This window comes from Plectropomus leopardus, chromosome 24, assembly GCF_026936395.1.
Source record: "Plectropomus leopardus strain MGB_pleo_1.0 chromosome 24, ASM2693639v1, whole genome shotgun sequence".
Classification (NCBI taxonomy): domain Eukaryota; kingdom Metazoa; phylum Chordata; class Actinopteri; order Perciformes; family Serranidae; genus Plectropomus; species Plectropomus leopardus.
This window is the reverse complement of record NC_142199.1, coordinates 8296363-8313739: the sequence shown is the minus strand read 5'-3', so window position 1 is coordinate 8313739 and position 17377 is coordinate 8296363. Positions and strand designations below refer to the sequence as shown.

At 40.8% G+C, this 17377-nt stretch overlaps 1 protein-coding gene across 10 annotated transcripts in view; it reads right to left on the bottom strand.

The window, feature by feature from the left end:
- Nucleotides 1–13477, bottom strand: part of tns1a (tensin 1a) — a 112912-nt gene extending 99435 nt beyond the window's left edge. For 6 of the 10 annotated variants that reach the window (XM_042513005.2, XM_042513009.2, XM_042513011.2 and 3 more), the window contains exon 1: nt 6775–7586. In XM_042513005.2, coding sequence (XP_042368939.1) covers nt 6775–6870 — 96 coding nt within the window. In that variant the 5' untranslated portion in view covers nt 6871–7586. Of the gene's footprint in view, nt 1–6774; nt 7588–13458 lie in introns of those variants that run through there. The other 4 variants (XM_088074663.1, XM_042513008.2, XM_042513007.2 and 1 more) reach the window with 4 other exon arrangements.
- Nucleotides 13478–17377: the final 3900 nt, after the last annotated feature.

Below are 17377 nucleotides of genomic sequence, written 5' to 3'. Positions count from 1 at the left end.
GAACAGCACTGAATCAACATTATATCAGTGGTGCGGGCACATTACATCACTCCACAGTCAGATCCATAAAGGGCTAAGAGCCAATTCATTTTGAGAAAACACCCTCTATTGATCCCTGCTGCACTCCATCACTTCCACTGTAACAGTTACCTCAATCCATAGGCTAACCTGACACATAATCTCTGTGTGTGTTTCTGTGTGTGTCTCCCCCTGTGCACACTCAATTAACATAATGTCAGCAAAAAACACAGTGTGGACACATTGGGGGAATACTGCTGGTTGTGTTAACGCAGTCATATTAACTCCTGAACCTGTTTTTGAATGAATTTGGTGCATGTGTTTGATACATTACAGACACTTTCTCCCTGCAGCCAACTGGTCTAAACTGGGTTGCTAGCAGCCTCTAGTGGCCTCCAACCAATTCTCAGATAGTCTCTGCAGATGGGTAGCTTTTGTAAATGCACATACACAGCTCATGCATGCATCTCATGTTGTTTTTTTCTGTGTGGATGCAGCAAGAGAAGCCATTTAAGCGATACTTTACTACCTGCAAAAAGCATTGATTTTGGGACTGCTATTGGGAGTGGTGTATTTTCTCAGTACAACATTTTTGCACAGTGAGGTCAGGTTCGTATTCCCTTATTCCCAATGCAACATGCCGGAACTCACTGAAAACACACAGGCGGGCAGGCAGGCACAAGCACACACACACTTACACATATACTTTATTTCCCACAGAATTGCACTCGTGGAAAAGGGAATTCAGACCATCATGGGACAGTAAAACTTGCCAATAAATCCCAGACTAATGATGTTAGCAGCCATACCTATACAAAGGTTGCACATACATGTACATACACTGACAAATGTGCAGAAAGAGTGATATTTGATCACCAGCTCCACCAACACAAACACACCCCAGATGTTCAAATGTTTTGGTTGTACTAGATATACTGCTAAAACAAAAACTGCGATGGAAGAGAAGAGAGAGAGAGAAAAAAAAAGATTCCACATTGACTCTGCAGTCTCCTCTTCTGTCGCTGGAGAATCCATCACATTAAAGCTTTAATGCTAAAATAACAAAGCATCCATCATGCTGAACGCCGGGCCCGGAATACAGCGAGCCATTGAGGGCAGGGAGCCTGCAATTCTCTCTGGGTGCGGTACCTGCACGCCGCCCGCCGCAGTCGGCCGACATTACTCAGTTTGGAAGGTAAGTTGGGAGCGTGTGATAAATACAACAAGCAATGAATGAGGTTTTCATGCATATGCTGGAGAGGCAATCTAGAGGGAGAGAATAAGGAGCCATTCAGCGGACAGGTTTCCCATCACCCTCTTCTCTTTTGGCTGTCTGCAGTACTGCCTGATGTGAATTTACTGCCCTGAGGGACATTAGTTAAATGAAAAGGGAGGCAAGTAAACACAAAATACATGAGGACAGGAAAGCAGAGAAAAGGGAGAGGAAACACAGGGTTAGGAGAAAAGACAGGGGGAAAGAAAGCAAGAAAACAGATGAAATAAAGGAAATAAACAAACAGATACAGAAGAGAACATGGAGATAAATCACATAAAAGAGAACAGATAAGAAAAAGTGATGAAAAGTTGAGAAGAAGGGAGATACAATGACACAAGAAGTAAATTAAAAAGAAAGGAGGAGAGAGAAATGGGAAGCAGAGGAAAGGGCAGGAGATACACGCTGAAAGGGGAGACAAAAGGAGAGGAGACAAGACTTAAAAAAGTAAAGAAAAAGGAGAGAGAAGAACAAAGGATGTAAAGTAAAACAAGATTAAATTTAGTGAAATACAAAAGAACGAAACAGAAAGAATAAGGAAGGAGAGCAGAGGGCAGAAGATAAAAAGAAGTGGAGAGAAGAGGACAAGAAAGGAGACAAGTGGAGAGAAAATTAAGGAGACAGAAGAGATAAGGCAAGGTAAGGTGATAAGATCACTGTAAAATTTGACAAGTTTATTTTACTTTAAAAAATCTAGGAAATCCAAATGCCTTGAGAAATGTAAGTAAATATAACTATTAATCTTAATTTATGCTAACTTTATATCTAATTGTTACGTTTACTGAAAATGTAGTTACATTTACTACATTTTGTGAAGTTGCTGCAACTTAAAACTGACAATGTTGCAAACTAGTCAGTCATATTTATATTTTCATAAACATGTTAACAAAACAGAACCTGCAGATCTCCTAACTTAATCACTGGCAAAAGGAACAGAAAGAAAAAGGGAGGAGACAAGGAGTATACAGGAGAGAAGAAAGGAGACACAACGAGAGGAAACAAGCCTTAAAAAGAAACAGATGAGGAGAAAAGGAGAGAAAATAGGACAATAAAAGAAATGGAACAGAACATAAAAAAGGAGAGAAAGGGAGATGAGAAGAAACAAGGAGAAACAAGAAAAGGAGAGAGGAATCAATGACATAAAAGAAATGGGACAGGATATATAGAAGGAAATAAAAGGAGATGAGAGAAGATGGGGACAGGAAAAGGAAAAGAACAGAGCAAAAAGAAAAAAAGAAAAGAAGAGATGTGAGGAGAGGAGATTCAATGAAATAAAGGAAAGAAACAGAAAGGAGAGGAAATTACAGGAAAGAGGAGAGAGGAAATTCAGGAGAGGAGAGGAGGAGAGGGTTACTCTCCCATAGTACCACAGTAGTGTCACCATAGTAACACACATGGAGAAAACCTTTACACATCAGCCCTCCACCTCCTTCTCTGTTTCCCCATCTCCTTCTTACAAAACCCACCGCACATTTACAGTCAAACACACACACACACACACACACACATGTCGACAATACTCCGAGCCCATCTCCTGTTGTAACCCAGCCCTATCATGTAAAGGGGGGGACCATGTGAGCCACGTTGCCATGGAAACTGAACACCTCACAGTGGTCCTCGGAGGGAAGACACAGAGCCTTACCTCTCCACTTTCACCTCCCAGTCAGTCACATGAGCAGCTTGAGTGCTGCAGCTGGAGCGACAGACTGAATGGTTGTCATGTACACTGCAAGAAGTCCTGTTGTGAGGCAAAAATCCTCATTTATTTATTCATCCCACTAAAGAGCTCGCTTCCAACTTACATCCAGGTAATTTTTTAAAACACCTGCTACAGTTGTTGAAGGGCAGCCACTGAAAAATATATTGGTGATCAGCCAACTGTTGCAATAACAGAATAAACAAGTGGTGACATCTTCTGTGACACAAAAGCAAAAACATCCAATTTGATTATTGAAGGAAAAATTCCCAAAGCTCTGATGATGGTCTTACGTGTGTTACAACATGTAGCATATATTGATGAACACGTAGTTCAAAGTTATATTCTGTGCATCATGTTTTCTTTGACTGTGAATATATACTTTTTATAACTAAAATGTATTTTTGTAGTTAAAAATAAACACAGGAAAAGTTAAATATTTGTGCAAAAACATAAGTGCAAAAACTCTATGAGGTAATAGCTGTCTATTAAGTCATATTATTTTTCTTGGAACAAGTGAGACAAATCTGCCACTGCAGTAAGAATATATCAACCTTTTCCCATAGAGACCAACTTTTATCAATAATTTTCTATAATAAAATAATAAAGAAACGTGTTTACTAAGACAAAAGGCTGTCCTCATGCCCTGTCCGTACATATACCTACAAAAACTAATGCACAATAATTTGTATATAATCCATGTAATCATGAGCCAGAAATATAATATGTCAATCTACGATCATGTGACCGAGGCACTGATGGAAGTAAAGAAGGAAATCGTCCATGTAAGGAGGCAGGTTTGGGTGGTCAAGCTGTTATCATAAACTGTTTGTGTGTTTTCCCACAAAACTTTATGCTACTAAATTTGTACATATCCCATAATCATGAGCCAGTGATTCTCACATATTTTGGAAGGCTGCAATCACGTGATCAATGTGCTGACAGGGTTAAACACACTGAGCAGTTTGTGAGGAGGAGATGTAGCAGTGGATGGGTTGCAAAACACAGGAACCATGTGAAACCAAGTGAACTTTGACTTATTTCAAGATTTGTCTTCATCGTATCTCTTTCCTTAAACCTAATCTACATAACTTTACTTTCCTAGAACAACAGACGCCCAACCATATTTGTTTCCGAAGTAACTTTACTTACCTAAACCTAATCTACATAACTTTACATAAGTATATAAGATCATTCAAGGGGAGCTTATTCATTAAGTATCATACAAACCATCATATGAGGATATGATAGAATATATCAGCATTTTCCCATAGAAACCACCTTTTTTCAAGAACTTTCCAGAATTGAGTGTCTGTATTCTGAAATAAGAAAGATGCAGCACAGGAATCAAGAAAAAAACAAACTCCATTCAAATATAAAGACCTCACCAGATCTGTGACCACTGAGATACAGGAGTTTATATAGCATTAAAATTCTTTAAAAAAGTCATTGTTTCTGCAATTACTGTTGTCCTTGTTTGTCTATGTTTGTTTCATTGTAAGTCCCCATAACTGTATCAGTGTTATATCATTTGTTTTATTCCTCAAAAGCCTTACCAGGGACATAATCTGCAAATTAGCCTTGGCTTTAAGTCATATATACACTGCATTTGTTGCATTTTAGCTCTCAAATAGATTAATCAATACATATATTTTGGAATATACCTGAAACATTTTAAATTTAACTGAAAAGAAGTTGAAAGATCCTTATAAAATTAGGCCCTCTGGACTCAAATATAGACAAAACTGAGATCTTTATCATTATGGCTACATTGATATTCTTATCAAGGTGTAATGAACAAGGAATAGGTATCATTTCAATATTGGGGAAACATATATAAAACGGGGGGTTTGGGTTGTCTTTCGTGACATTTTGAGTGTCAAACACTTAATTTCATGCATTCTGGTGAATTTTTTTGACCCAATTTGTGCCTTTTCTTCATCAATTTACTGGCAAGTTTTATTTAGGGGGATGTGTCCCCTGCATCCTCCCTAAATGCTATGGGAAAAGTAGCTAAAGGTGTAGAATATCTCTAAGAATACCATATCCATACCTTAAAAAGGGTACATCCCTGGTGACAAGTCCCATTTTACAGTGTAGGTACAAGCTACCTCTCTCTATAATGACATGGCTGGGGTCAATTTTTAAACCTTTTTTGGCATCTATTTATTGGTAGTTTTTCTAAAAGAGTGAGAAAAATTCAAACAAAAGCAAATCAAGATTGAAGAAAAAATACCAACACTGAGAGGCCAGGCTGAGCAAAAGCTGTGACTGAATGAACATAATGGGTTGGGGATTCATTGCATAGGGTCGAGGAGATACATAATGATTGTGTGCATGTGTGCGTGTGTGTGTGTCTGCACAGGCACTAACAAGCTCCACACACATTCACACACACATACCAGAGAGTGCGACAAGGGGAGTGTGGTGGGATTGAGCGCGGGTGTAGAGATAAGGAGCTGCGGCAATGGGGCGGGGGGGTTTGCTGCTGGTGTTGGTGCTGGTGGGAGGGTGTTGGGGCTTGGAGAGACGGGCGGCTGCAGCAATGCAAGCTACGGCGTCACCACAAGCAAAATCCCATCATCACCACACTTTGAAACGCCACCGCTGCCCAAACCGCTCTCTGTACGCAATCGAGGGAGAGTTACAGCACTGCAACACTCAAGTTTCAAACCTTTTGATTGATATCTACGCAAAATCAGGCAATTAAAGATATGAGGGTGCATGACAATCCAAAAAGGTGTCTTCACTTTAAGGGGACAGATTATTCTTTAAAACTACTAAGGGTGCAGTGCATAAGTCTGATTTGGCCAGTGTTTCCAGCCTTAGGACAACTGCCATAAAAAAGGTCTTATTGCTCATGGCGTTGGGAAAAAAAAGGCAAGGAGGAAAAAAAAAATCACCTCCAAAAATGATCCCACCCATCACCATTCATCAGAGCATCACCTCAGGCACTGTTCCTGGTGTTCTTGCATGTGTGTAAGTGCATGTGTCAGAGGAAATAGTGCCATTTAGTTGTTACACATGATCGATTATCTGCTAGAGAGGTGCACTAAAAAGACTGCGCTCCAGGTTTTGCTAATAACATTGGCTTCAGGGACAAAGAAACAGAATGTGCGTTCAGCTGATACCATTCAATGAACTCCGTTTGGCCTTTCCTGCTCATGCACATGTGCCATACCAGCGTTGGAACATGGCGCAGGGATGAAAGACTCGTCAAAAAACGAGCAAATACAGCATGACGTGCAATGGCAGGAGATGAATGGGGTAAAATCGAGAGCGCTTTCACGGGAATACGCAAACCTCCAATAATGGTGCATTAGAATTCTGCAGCTCCGAAAGCAAGGTGACCCTATGTATGGGGAGCATTTGTTCCAGGTGGCTGCTGCAAGTGCGTGGCACTATCCAAAATCTGATCCCATTGGTTCCCAACCATCTTTATGTAGAGCAGCTGCCTGGAGACCACTTGGAGATGTAACACTGACCTTGAATCAGCACTTGGAGAAACCAGTCTTCCAAGTCCATGACTAGTCGCCAAGCTCCTTTTCAGCTACGTCATTTGGTAGTTTAGGTAAAACCAGCTGCATGGGATGGATGAGTGGTATGACTGAGGCCCATCCCGATGAATATTCATGCAGGATGAGAATTCCAGATATTTTTTGTGCAGATTAGAGTCACCCGCTTGGGTTGAAGTGAAAGACGTGCAGAACTCGTCCTCTAAGTCCACTGAATCCCTCTCCCATTCCTAGCAAACCCCCCTCCACCCGCCCCCTCTGCTAAGTCTTACCTTGTCTCGCTTGGCCCCCCGCAGAGGAAAGAAGCAGGCGAAGAGGAACTTGCCCCAGCTGATGACGGCAGCCAGGCACCAGTTGAGGCGAGCCATGCCTGCGTCTGTCCCGTCTCGTCTGCCAGCCTCTTATCTCCCACCCTCAGTGCCGGGATAGGATCCTGCAACCCCCTGTCAAGCGAAAAAAAGACCTCGCAGACACCTCTTGTCCTACTCCGTGGAGCTGAATTGAAAACCTTCCTTCAAGTCAGACGACGACTGGGGATTTATTTTCCTTTCAGATTTTTTTTTTGGCAATTCTGGCTACCTGTCTGGGTATGTGTCTGCAATTCCAATTTGAGGGGGAACAAGGGGGAAGCTTCTGGCATCCCACAAATGGACTAGACCTTTGGATGGTCTAGAGGGACCCAAAACATCACAAGCCTAAAACTGTCTTCCCTTCTCTCCATCCATCTGTCTTCCTCTCTTTCTCTTGCCTCTTCTGTCTCCACAGCCCGGTCTAGATGAGTCAGTCCTCAAAGTGTGATGAGCACCGTCGGCTGCATAATGCGAAGAGCCCGTTGCTGATCGACGACACTGTTACACAAACTGGCATGCCCACACTCCCTGTCTCTCACACACACATTCGCGCACATGTACGTTGCAAAAAAAAAGAAAGAAAGGAAAAAGAAAAACGCTGTCCTGGCACATACATCCACAGGCAGAAGAGCCCCCCTCTTGTCACACGGCTCCCCTCCAGGCTCAGGATCCCCGGTGCTTCGCGCTCACACACTCCGCTTACACACACTCGTCTCTCTCTCTCTCTCTTTCTCTCTCTCTGTGCAGCTCTCTCACACATACACACATGCACTGATGCTGCAGCACTTACTCAGCCAGCGCGGGAGGAGGGGAGCAAAAGAGTGAGGGGGGGGGTAGAAAAGGAGAAATGACTGGGAACATAACGGTTGGAAGAGAGAGAGAGAGAGAAAAGATGGAAAACAGAAGCTGAGAATGACAGATTGTCGTTCTGTGTTTTGGAGTTGTGTCGCCGAGGAGAAGACGGCGACGTGAGAGAAAGTGCGCATCAAGTCAACGGGAGAAGGTGGAGGAGCAACAGAATGGGCCGAAAGAGTGAATGGAAGATGGATGGATCAGTAGGAAGGAGGAGAGGCAGGAATGTGTTTGAAATGATTGAGCAGAGAATACACACACAGCAGCAATGTACGCACACAAAACGGACACGCAGCAGCCGTCACGGTGCAAGGCGGATACAAGGCAGGCACAGGGTGAGATGATTGTAGTGTGTGTGAAGAATTGGGTCGAAGGGAGAGAAGGAGGGAGGAGAGAAAGAAAGGCAAGGGGATGACAGAAAGAGGAGAGGAGCGGGGTGTTGAATCATTGTGTCTTGGGTGATTATTTCCCCCTTTCTCTCTCTCTCTCTCTCTCTCTCTCTCTCGTACACACACACACACACACAACTGCAGGTGGTGCACAGGCTCGTTCACTGTGCTGCAGTCTCTCTACGCTTCAGTGGGAGCACATTTTCACTGCAGAACGCTTTTCTCTGCTACACCCCCCAACCCCTCATCCCCTACCCCTCCCACCCCGCACACCACCGCCACACCAACGCAATCACAACACATCAAAGCAATGAGCGAGGGAGATAAAGTGTAGAGAGGATGCTGTGCTGTCAACCAAAGCTAGCTTAGCCCGGGGGGGGCATTGGGAGGAACATAACACAAATTGTTTGGCCTTATGGAAATGCGCCGGCAATAAAAAATACATACAAATCTTCCTATTGACAGAGAAGTGCTCCCATCATGGCTACTCTTCATATTATGATGCACTGAAATCTGCATTCAGTGCACATGTTGGCATATAAACACAGTACATCCTCTGCACATATATGTTCCTGTATAAGATGGAATCTGGCACCAGTGACCTGCTGCTCGGTAAATATCTCTTAAAATACCAAGTATTATATGCATTTGCATATATTCAGAATATGACCATAATTTTATCCATGTTGTACATTGCTTATGCTCACCAACTACCGACTGACTGAATGACAGAATGAATGACTGACTGACTGACTGAATGAATGAATGAATGACTGACTGACTGACTGACTGAATGAATGAATGAAATCCGATGTCATTCGGATTTACACTGTGTGCCATAAAATATATGATTAACTGCTGACATTTAGATATACAAGCTCTGATGTACTGTTCATATGTATACATACAAAAAATAATGCACCCCAATTCATGCATAACACACATCCATGAGCCAGTATTGTGTGTACAACCCTCGTTATCAGCAAGGCTGCAACTGCATGACCAATGCACTACTGAAAGTAAAGAAGGAAGTAATATTAAGACTGAAAGTCCGGCAAAGTAGGTGGGTTGGGGGGGTGGACAGGTCAAGCAATTCAGGACTTTCCACCAAGAGACCAGCGTTTGTGTCCTGTGTGAAACCAATTGAACTTCAAGTTATGGTAAGGTTGTCCTGCCCAACCATGTTTCTTTTCCTCAACCTCACCTATGCAGCTTTACGATGTCCAATCTTCTTTTTCTAAACCATAGCTTTACATTACGCACTTAACATGATGGCACAATTCTTGAGCCACTAATTTGTAAGATATCATGCCAGCCACTGTATGTATATTTTTGTAAGATATCATAGGAACCATTGTATAATGATATGTAGAGTTAACAAATGTATTGAGATGCCCCTGAGCACAGAAGCCTCTCTCTTGTTTCTAATGAAACTGAAGCATTAAGTAAAATGAAAACAGAAAAATGCAATAGATATATAAGTAACTTTCAGTGATGAGTGAAAAATGCAGACTTCAGTGTATTATATTAGACATTTTAGACTTGATCTGAGTTCAATCAACTTCTTCCACTCCAGGAAGATTGTGAACCTTTCAAACATCTTAAGTAAAATAAATATATATTCTACCTACTTAAGATTTTCCACAAAATCTTGACTGTGTTCCATTGCTCTCTTCAGCAAATACGTTTCAATCAGGTGCAACCATGTGACCTAAGAAGTGGTCTTCGATCACGCATGAACCAGAGTATTAAAGACACAAGTAGTCAACATCCACCACAACTGTTCAACACCTGTAGATCTCTGCTGGTCCACCACTAAAGGCAGAAAGGCTGACACCGTCCAGCTGCGTTCCATTTGGACGCAGACGAGTTTGAGTGAAAGCAGGCTGGGCCTTCAGGATTAGCTCACCAAGTCAAGTGATGTGACTTCACAAAATTTGCCTCAAGGGCCTTTACAATCTGTAAAGCAGCAACACCCTCTGTCCTTAAACCCTAGATTTGTACAAGCAAGCTCTCTCTCTCTCTCTCTCTCTCTCTCTGAAAACAAAACTTTAACAGGGAAAAATGGAAGACACCTCACGAAGAGCAACATAGGGAGGAATCCCTCTATGAGAATGGACGTTCAAGCAATAGATCTCAGGCAGACAGAACAGACCAACGTGAAATCACAGTATGGTCAATTAGGATGACAACATCAATGTTAAACTTGCATTCAAAATATTTTGAGTAAAAGCAATTTCTACATTTGCCATAATCCTTTTTTTCAATATCCTCAGAAATAGGGTTTAAACGTGTTGCTTTCAATGAAAGGTCAGAATATATGCATAATCATCAACAATCCATATTGCTGTGTTCTGGTCTACTGACTACCGTTAGAGGAAAAACAGAAATATCTTTCTTTAATATAATGGTCGACATATGATGTCAGTATGATGCTGATGCAAAGTGGCAGCTCTGTAGAAGAATCCCTGTCTGACGAACCAACACCAAAACCTGACATATATCCTTGACGTTTTCTGGCTGCTATAGAAAAACATCTAACATCACACATCTATGCTTGGCAACCTCTGCAGGGGACAAGAAAAATGTGCCACCAAAAAGCAAATATGCCCAGAAAATGCAAAGTAGAGAGTGTATTTCTCCTTTATGTCAACATTATTGATGTCCTGCTTCTTTTACACTGGACTGGTTACCTGCTTTACTTTGCAGGGGACACAACATATTTTATATAGCATATGAAACCATTTAGATATGAAGCAGATAGCATTTGTACAAAGTTGGTGATAACATAAAAAATCTGGGAGGGTATTTTGTTGACAGTCCATTTTCATCAGTAATATTTTTCTTTCTGCAGCGACGATGAATGAGGAATATGTTTTTGTACTGCACAGTTTTCTACAGCAGTGTGTGCTGTACATCTCAGTGTGAGACTGGGCTCGTGTCCCACTCTCTTGGCAATGCGCTGACCTTTCTCATTAGGCATAAGCAACTTGCATAATCACTGCTGACTTCTATTGACTGGCCTGTCACACTGCCTATCCGTTTGACTGGAAACCCTGTGAAAAAGTGCAGGCTGCCAAAAAAACTTCTCCCTCAATGACTTTCCCCTGTCATCTGCTGCAGGATCAGAATCTATCATTTTTCACCGAGTGCACAAAAAACAGGGGCTTTACAATGTTCGCTATTTATCCTCTATTGCACCACAGGCTCTGGAGCAACATTATCAATATTTATCAAATGTTTGCTCTTTCCCCCTCTATCCAAATATATGCACTGTTTGAAATATTCACCAGCACATTCAGAGATTAAACCCTGTCCCTTAATGTTGTAATTTTGTTTCAATGAGTACTTCTAATGACCCTTCCTCCAGGTCTAAATCCTCACCTGCACACTCACATCTTCAGTGTTTTCATTATCCCCAGAGCAAGGTTGTGTAAATTTTTCATCACATGCAAACAAAATCTGAGCAAATCTAATTTGAGCATAACAAAGATTGCTATGAATGTTTTAAACCTCTTGTTGATTCAAAGGAAGGATCAGCAAATTAGCTCAGAGTTTGATGAGAAAACACACAATTGCTGAGGGATTTCTGTTTGACCTGACTATCTGATATAATACACACATTTGTATATGTGTAAATTCTGTTTTTAGTGTTTGTTTGCCTATTTTGTGTCACTGGAGATTGGTTCTGTGAAATAATTTCCATTTCGGGAGTAATAATTGTTCACAATTACTACAGTGCTTTTAGCACGTCAGCATGCCTGAGTGGGAAAAAGGGAATTAACTGAAATAGGCTGTTGCGATAATTGCAGTATTGCAACACCATGCTGTGGCAAGCAACCGCCACATCAGCCATGGTCATGTTTTTTCGTCTATTTCATGCCCTAAACCCTAAACCCTAACCCCACCAACGGCAACCTCCAGGTCTGGACAAAGAAGCCCATGCCTGAGTGCCAAGAACTGCCGCTCCTTGAACGGCCAATTGAGGCTGGCTACAGAAATGAGCCAGTACCCCTAGACCACCATGCTTCCCAGTAAGATCCACCTCTTACTCCTCCACAGTGCAAGCCTTTCATATAAATTTGGCTACTTCTGGCTGCAAAAAAAACCCCAAGATGGCTACGGCCAAAAACTTGAGGCTTCAAATCGAGAGTCCACAAACGAAAATGGGACGTCATGATAGTTACCTCCATTATTCTTACAGTCTACGGTATTTACACAATGCTTCAAATGCCAGCAGCTTGACAAGATGCTGAGCATCTCCTCTGCACCCAGTACTGCATATTTTCAGTTTTTCTGGTAGCTGGGAAAAAAAAAAAAATCAATTTTCAACTGCAGCTACTTGTCTCTGTCACCTTTTACCCAGCTGTCCAATCACATTGGAGAGAGGCAGGACGATTACTATAAGACCAACTGTTACATTGCTGAAAAACCACAACAGTGGATGAGAAATTAATAATGAACACAAATGGACTGGTGGGTTTGACCTGTCTCTATATGTAGAATAAGGGCCACAGCAAGTACCTACCTTGTGCATTTGTGCTTCCATGGATATTGTGAATAACTGAAATCAGATGCAATCAATGTGTACTAATTCACAATATACCAAATGATAGTCTAAAAATACAACTTTTTAACAAAACACTAAAATCAACATAAATGAAGTAATTTACAAAAACAAAAAAATGGCAGTAATACTTCATATCGCGGTGTTGAGCTACCCTTAATAGCCTCAGGGAAAATTCCTTCACTGCCCTATTCACTAATTCTGTCCTCAATGGATTTAAATTAATATTTTGTTATTTTGAGATATAAAGTAATTCACTTTCTTGCCAAGAGTGAAATGAGAAGATTAATACCACTCGGACATTTCATAACATTGGCAGCTGGCAACCCAAAAAAAACATAATTTTACTGTTTAACAGTGGTCATGAACCAGACTATTTCTTTGTAGAGACCAGTAACTTCCTGTAGTTTGGCTCTAAGATACATGACAGAGCCAGGCTAGGAGTTTACTTTGGTTTCCAGTCTTTATGCTAAGTTAACTGTGATAGCCTCATACTTTGCGACAAATATGAGCATGTCAGTCCTCCAATCTAAGTCTAGGCAAGAAATTGAATAAAAAATTTCAAACTTTTCCTTTAAAATGCCCTTGAGATGATGCAGGATGCATAGATGGCTTGGGCTTGGACATTAGCATCCAGTCTCAGCAAAACAAATACATTACATTTCATGCATGTAGTTGATTATTTGGGCTGATTTACTGTAGAAACAGAAGGACACGAGACAGACTAAAAATTTGACCTTCCAGGTGTGAAAAAGTCTGTTCCCACCATAATCAAAATAATTAGTAAAAGCAGCTCACCGCCTCAGTGTGCAGGCTTTCAGTGATGTCATACGAGCCTCCGATGGTGACCGTCTGGCCACGGTTGTGATTGACAGCTGGACAGCCTGGTGCACAAGCTGCAGGAGAAACAAGAAACAGAAGGAGGTGCAGAGTTTAGTTTTCTGCACCAGCATCCCATTCACATTCTGAGCACACAGTGTGCACTGTACTGAGCAGACAGCAGATTAGGTCCCATCACACACCTCATCATTCACTAACACGCAGACTCATCTGCCTTCCACTTCTCTCCCACACTCCCTTATATTCTTTTCTCTTTCACTTTCTCCTCTATTTTTTTTATTTCTCTCATTTTTGCAGTTTCTTGTTCTCTTAAGTCTACCTCTTTCTATCTTTGCCCAAACCTATCCAGGACAGACTTCAGTTAAATTCAGCTAAATTCAGTTAGGAAAACATTTCAGACACATAACAATCCAAAACCAATTTCACATTAATAATTTCAAGACTAAATGATTGTAAGGTTGAATTTTCTGCAGGAAATCTCTGAAACACACATGGTACATCAGCTCACAGAATGCAGCCTCTCATGCCCTTGCACTGCAGTCATGCCAGCCCTGACTCCTGGGTGCAGGGTGCCATACATAATACATAATAATACATAATAATGACGACACCTCGTTGTTTCAGAGACGTCTCTCTTCATCACATCTAATCCAAGAGAAAGCACTGCAGAGACAGAGGTGACCCCTATGGCCTGTGATCAATGATTCAGTCTATTAAGTGAAGGTGCTTTGATTAGTGATTCTCAATGACACGGGATCACTGTACTTTCATGATCTTTGAATGATTCTATGTTTTAACCAACTGTCTGAAGTTATATTTCATCTTATTTATGATCTTTATTATTTCTTTAAATGAATGGCGTTCAGGAAATAGAGAAAAGGTAAGGTAAAGACACTGGTCTGGAGTCCGTCTCTGCTTGGGAAAACCTCCAGGTGACAGGTTCATCTTTAGCGTGAGCAAATTATGTGCAGGGACAGGGAAGCACTTGGATGCGCTTAGAGTGGAGGTCTATGAGCGGTGACACTTCCGGGGCCTGCTGCCAAGGGAAACTCAGTTATCCAGCAATGTCTGCTCCCCTCCCCCCAGTACACACACACACACACACACACACACACACACACACACACACACACACACACACACACACACACACACACACACACACACACACACACCCACACACACACACGGCGACTTCCAACCTTTCCTCCGACCCCAAGGGAGAAGGACAGACAGGAGGGACGGGGTGATGATGAAGCTATTGACAAAGTGCATATACACTCTCTAAAAACAGCACAATCAATTTGTACATGCTTTTGTTTTTATTTGCAAAATTTCAACAGATGCAGTTAAAGGAAAATTCCAAATTCCTACAATGTGGACATTGTTTTTGAGAGTTAGAGTAATTGCTAAGATCTGGGAACAAGGCTGCATGTTAAAAAGGAGTCAATCATGTTTTAAACAGATGGCAAGATGAGCCAGGTTATCTATTTCATTTTAGCTTATTAAGGCCCAAAATGATGTTCATTGTAAGGCAGCCCCTTCTAGTTGCTATAATAGATATTTTGGGAGCACAGGAAGTGAGTTGACATGGAATAAAAAGTGATTAACACTACGTTCACCCAGTAGTCTTTGTGACCCAAAGTCATCGTACACTTCCAAAACCATGAAGCACAGTATGCAAATATGTGTAGCACACTACGCTAGTGATGTATGTCACATGATTTGCTTCAAGTTGCATTTGTAATAATAGTACACCAAATAAAAACCCTACACCATGAAGTTTTTTTCTTAATATAACCACCTAATTTTGTTACCTAAACCTAACCAAAAAGTTTTATAATGTAACTGCAAGAACATTAAAACTGCATCCATTTAAATGTGGAAAATCAACCTATTCTGTCGTTTAGATATTAGAGACATACACATGCACACACACTCACTCTCATAATTTGCCTTGATCTTTTTGCTGTTTATTGTTGACCCCATTATACATTGTTTGCAAGTATTGTAATTTATTGGATTACCTTCGGTGAGGTATTTCTATAAGCCCATTTGGGTTTTTAACCTCTCTGGCATCTTTTTTCTGTATTCTTTTGTGTGCAAATAAATAGATGAAATGAAATAAAGAAAGTGTTGTGCAGGGCTAACATGAATGCCCCCAGATTTTGACCGTTGCCTTGGTAATCAAAGTCCAAATTAGTATTTGAATGCCCTATATTGCCCTTAAATTAGAAAATTTTATTCAAACATTTTTCATTATGCATCAAATATTAGTTATTCTGCGACAAGGACATGTGACTGGCTTCCCGCTACAATGTCAAAATAGTCAAGCATCTGGAATAGTTTCAAAATTTGTGAAGATGAACCTCACAAAGTTAATTGCCAGATGTGACAAAGGAAACTGGCAAAGCACAAATTTACAATAAGCTTGGTAAATTACCCGAAAACTGTAAGTAACTGCTCAGCCTTCTTGCAAAGTGTTTTTTTTTTTTAACTCTAGCTATAATGTCTAACGTTACTGCACTAAAAAAGTGACAAACTGAAGACTTATTTCCTCGTCTCTCATAGCTGTAGCTTTGATTAATCACTATGATAGCTATTTCTCATTTTTAAAAAATGGTAAAGCCCTAGAAATTTAAAACAGAGAGTAATAATTGTACTCTTTGCCTTGGTTTTCCCTTCCGAATAAGTTTGTCTTTTGGGAGTTTGTTTGAATTCTGCCTTGTTATCTTCCTCATGTGTCTTGCTCATTTTTGTGATGTCACCACACTCTAAGATCTCAGCTACATGTTACAAATCAATCAAAACACTGGACAAACCTGCAGAAAAAAGACTCTAATGGCACTAAAACAAGAATCACCCTTTAATTAAACTAGTTAATCATGCTAATGGCATTGTTTAAGTGGAAAAACATGTAAGTGGACAAGAGCCACAAGTAGGAACTGCAGTTTCTCAGTAGCAAGAGCATTTGTAATCATAATATTAGCCTCCAGTTCTCTTAAACTTTTGATGTTTTAACTTTCAGAGGAAAAAATTAAAATGTTTTATTATATTGATGACATGTAATTCTATTCTCACTGACACTTTTTTTTGGCAAATCCCGATATATGACATTTTTATGCTTTTACTTAACTGTCATTATGAGGCATCACATGCATCCCTTTGTCAGTTTTACTGTCTCACAGTCCGGATAAGGACAGCTGATCTGGGTTCAGCCGCAGCAGGCAGAAGGTAATCAGCGATGTAAATGCCCCTGATAAGCTGCAATCAGGTATCAGCCAGACGACAGCAGCGTAATGCAACTCAACAGCACTGTTATCATCGCAATCAGCTGCAGTCCAAGGGCCAAATTAGAATCGACCCCTGACTCTCCGCTCCGTTCCTTTAAATCATCCTGCCTGTGCGGCTTTCACCTTCTCAAGCCGTAAGAGAGTGGGACAGGTTGTTTGGCTTACTTGGGAACTGACAAAAACTAAAACACAGATGGCACAGTAGGAAGGTAATTTTCATCATTTGAATTGATGCCCTATTTTCACACAAATAAATGTTTTTTTATATTTAATAAAACACAAAAAACACTTTTAAAGCTGTTTTACAACCAAAGCTATTATTCTGAAACCACTTCTCCTGATTTGAATTGTGCACTGTATTAAGGACATTACCACTCTTTGTAATAAAACTTGAACAATACCAATATATATTTACATAACATAGATTAAAGCAAATCATGTGATGTCAAATTTCAGTCAGAAATGTAAATCACTTCCTCTCCTACACCTTTGTATCTCCTATTCACTTCTCCCCAATCAAAGCCTAAAATGACAAAGCGTAAAAGATCTATCAATGTCCTTTTCAATGTCGTTTTGTCATTGAA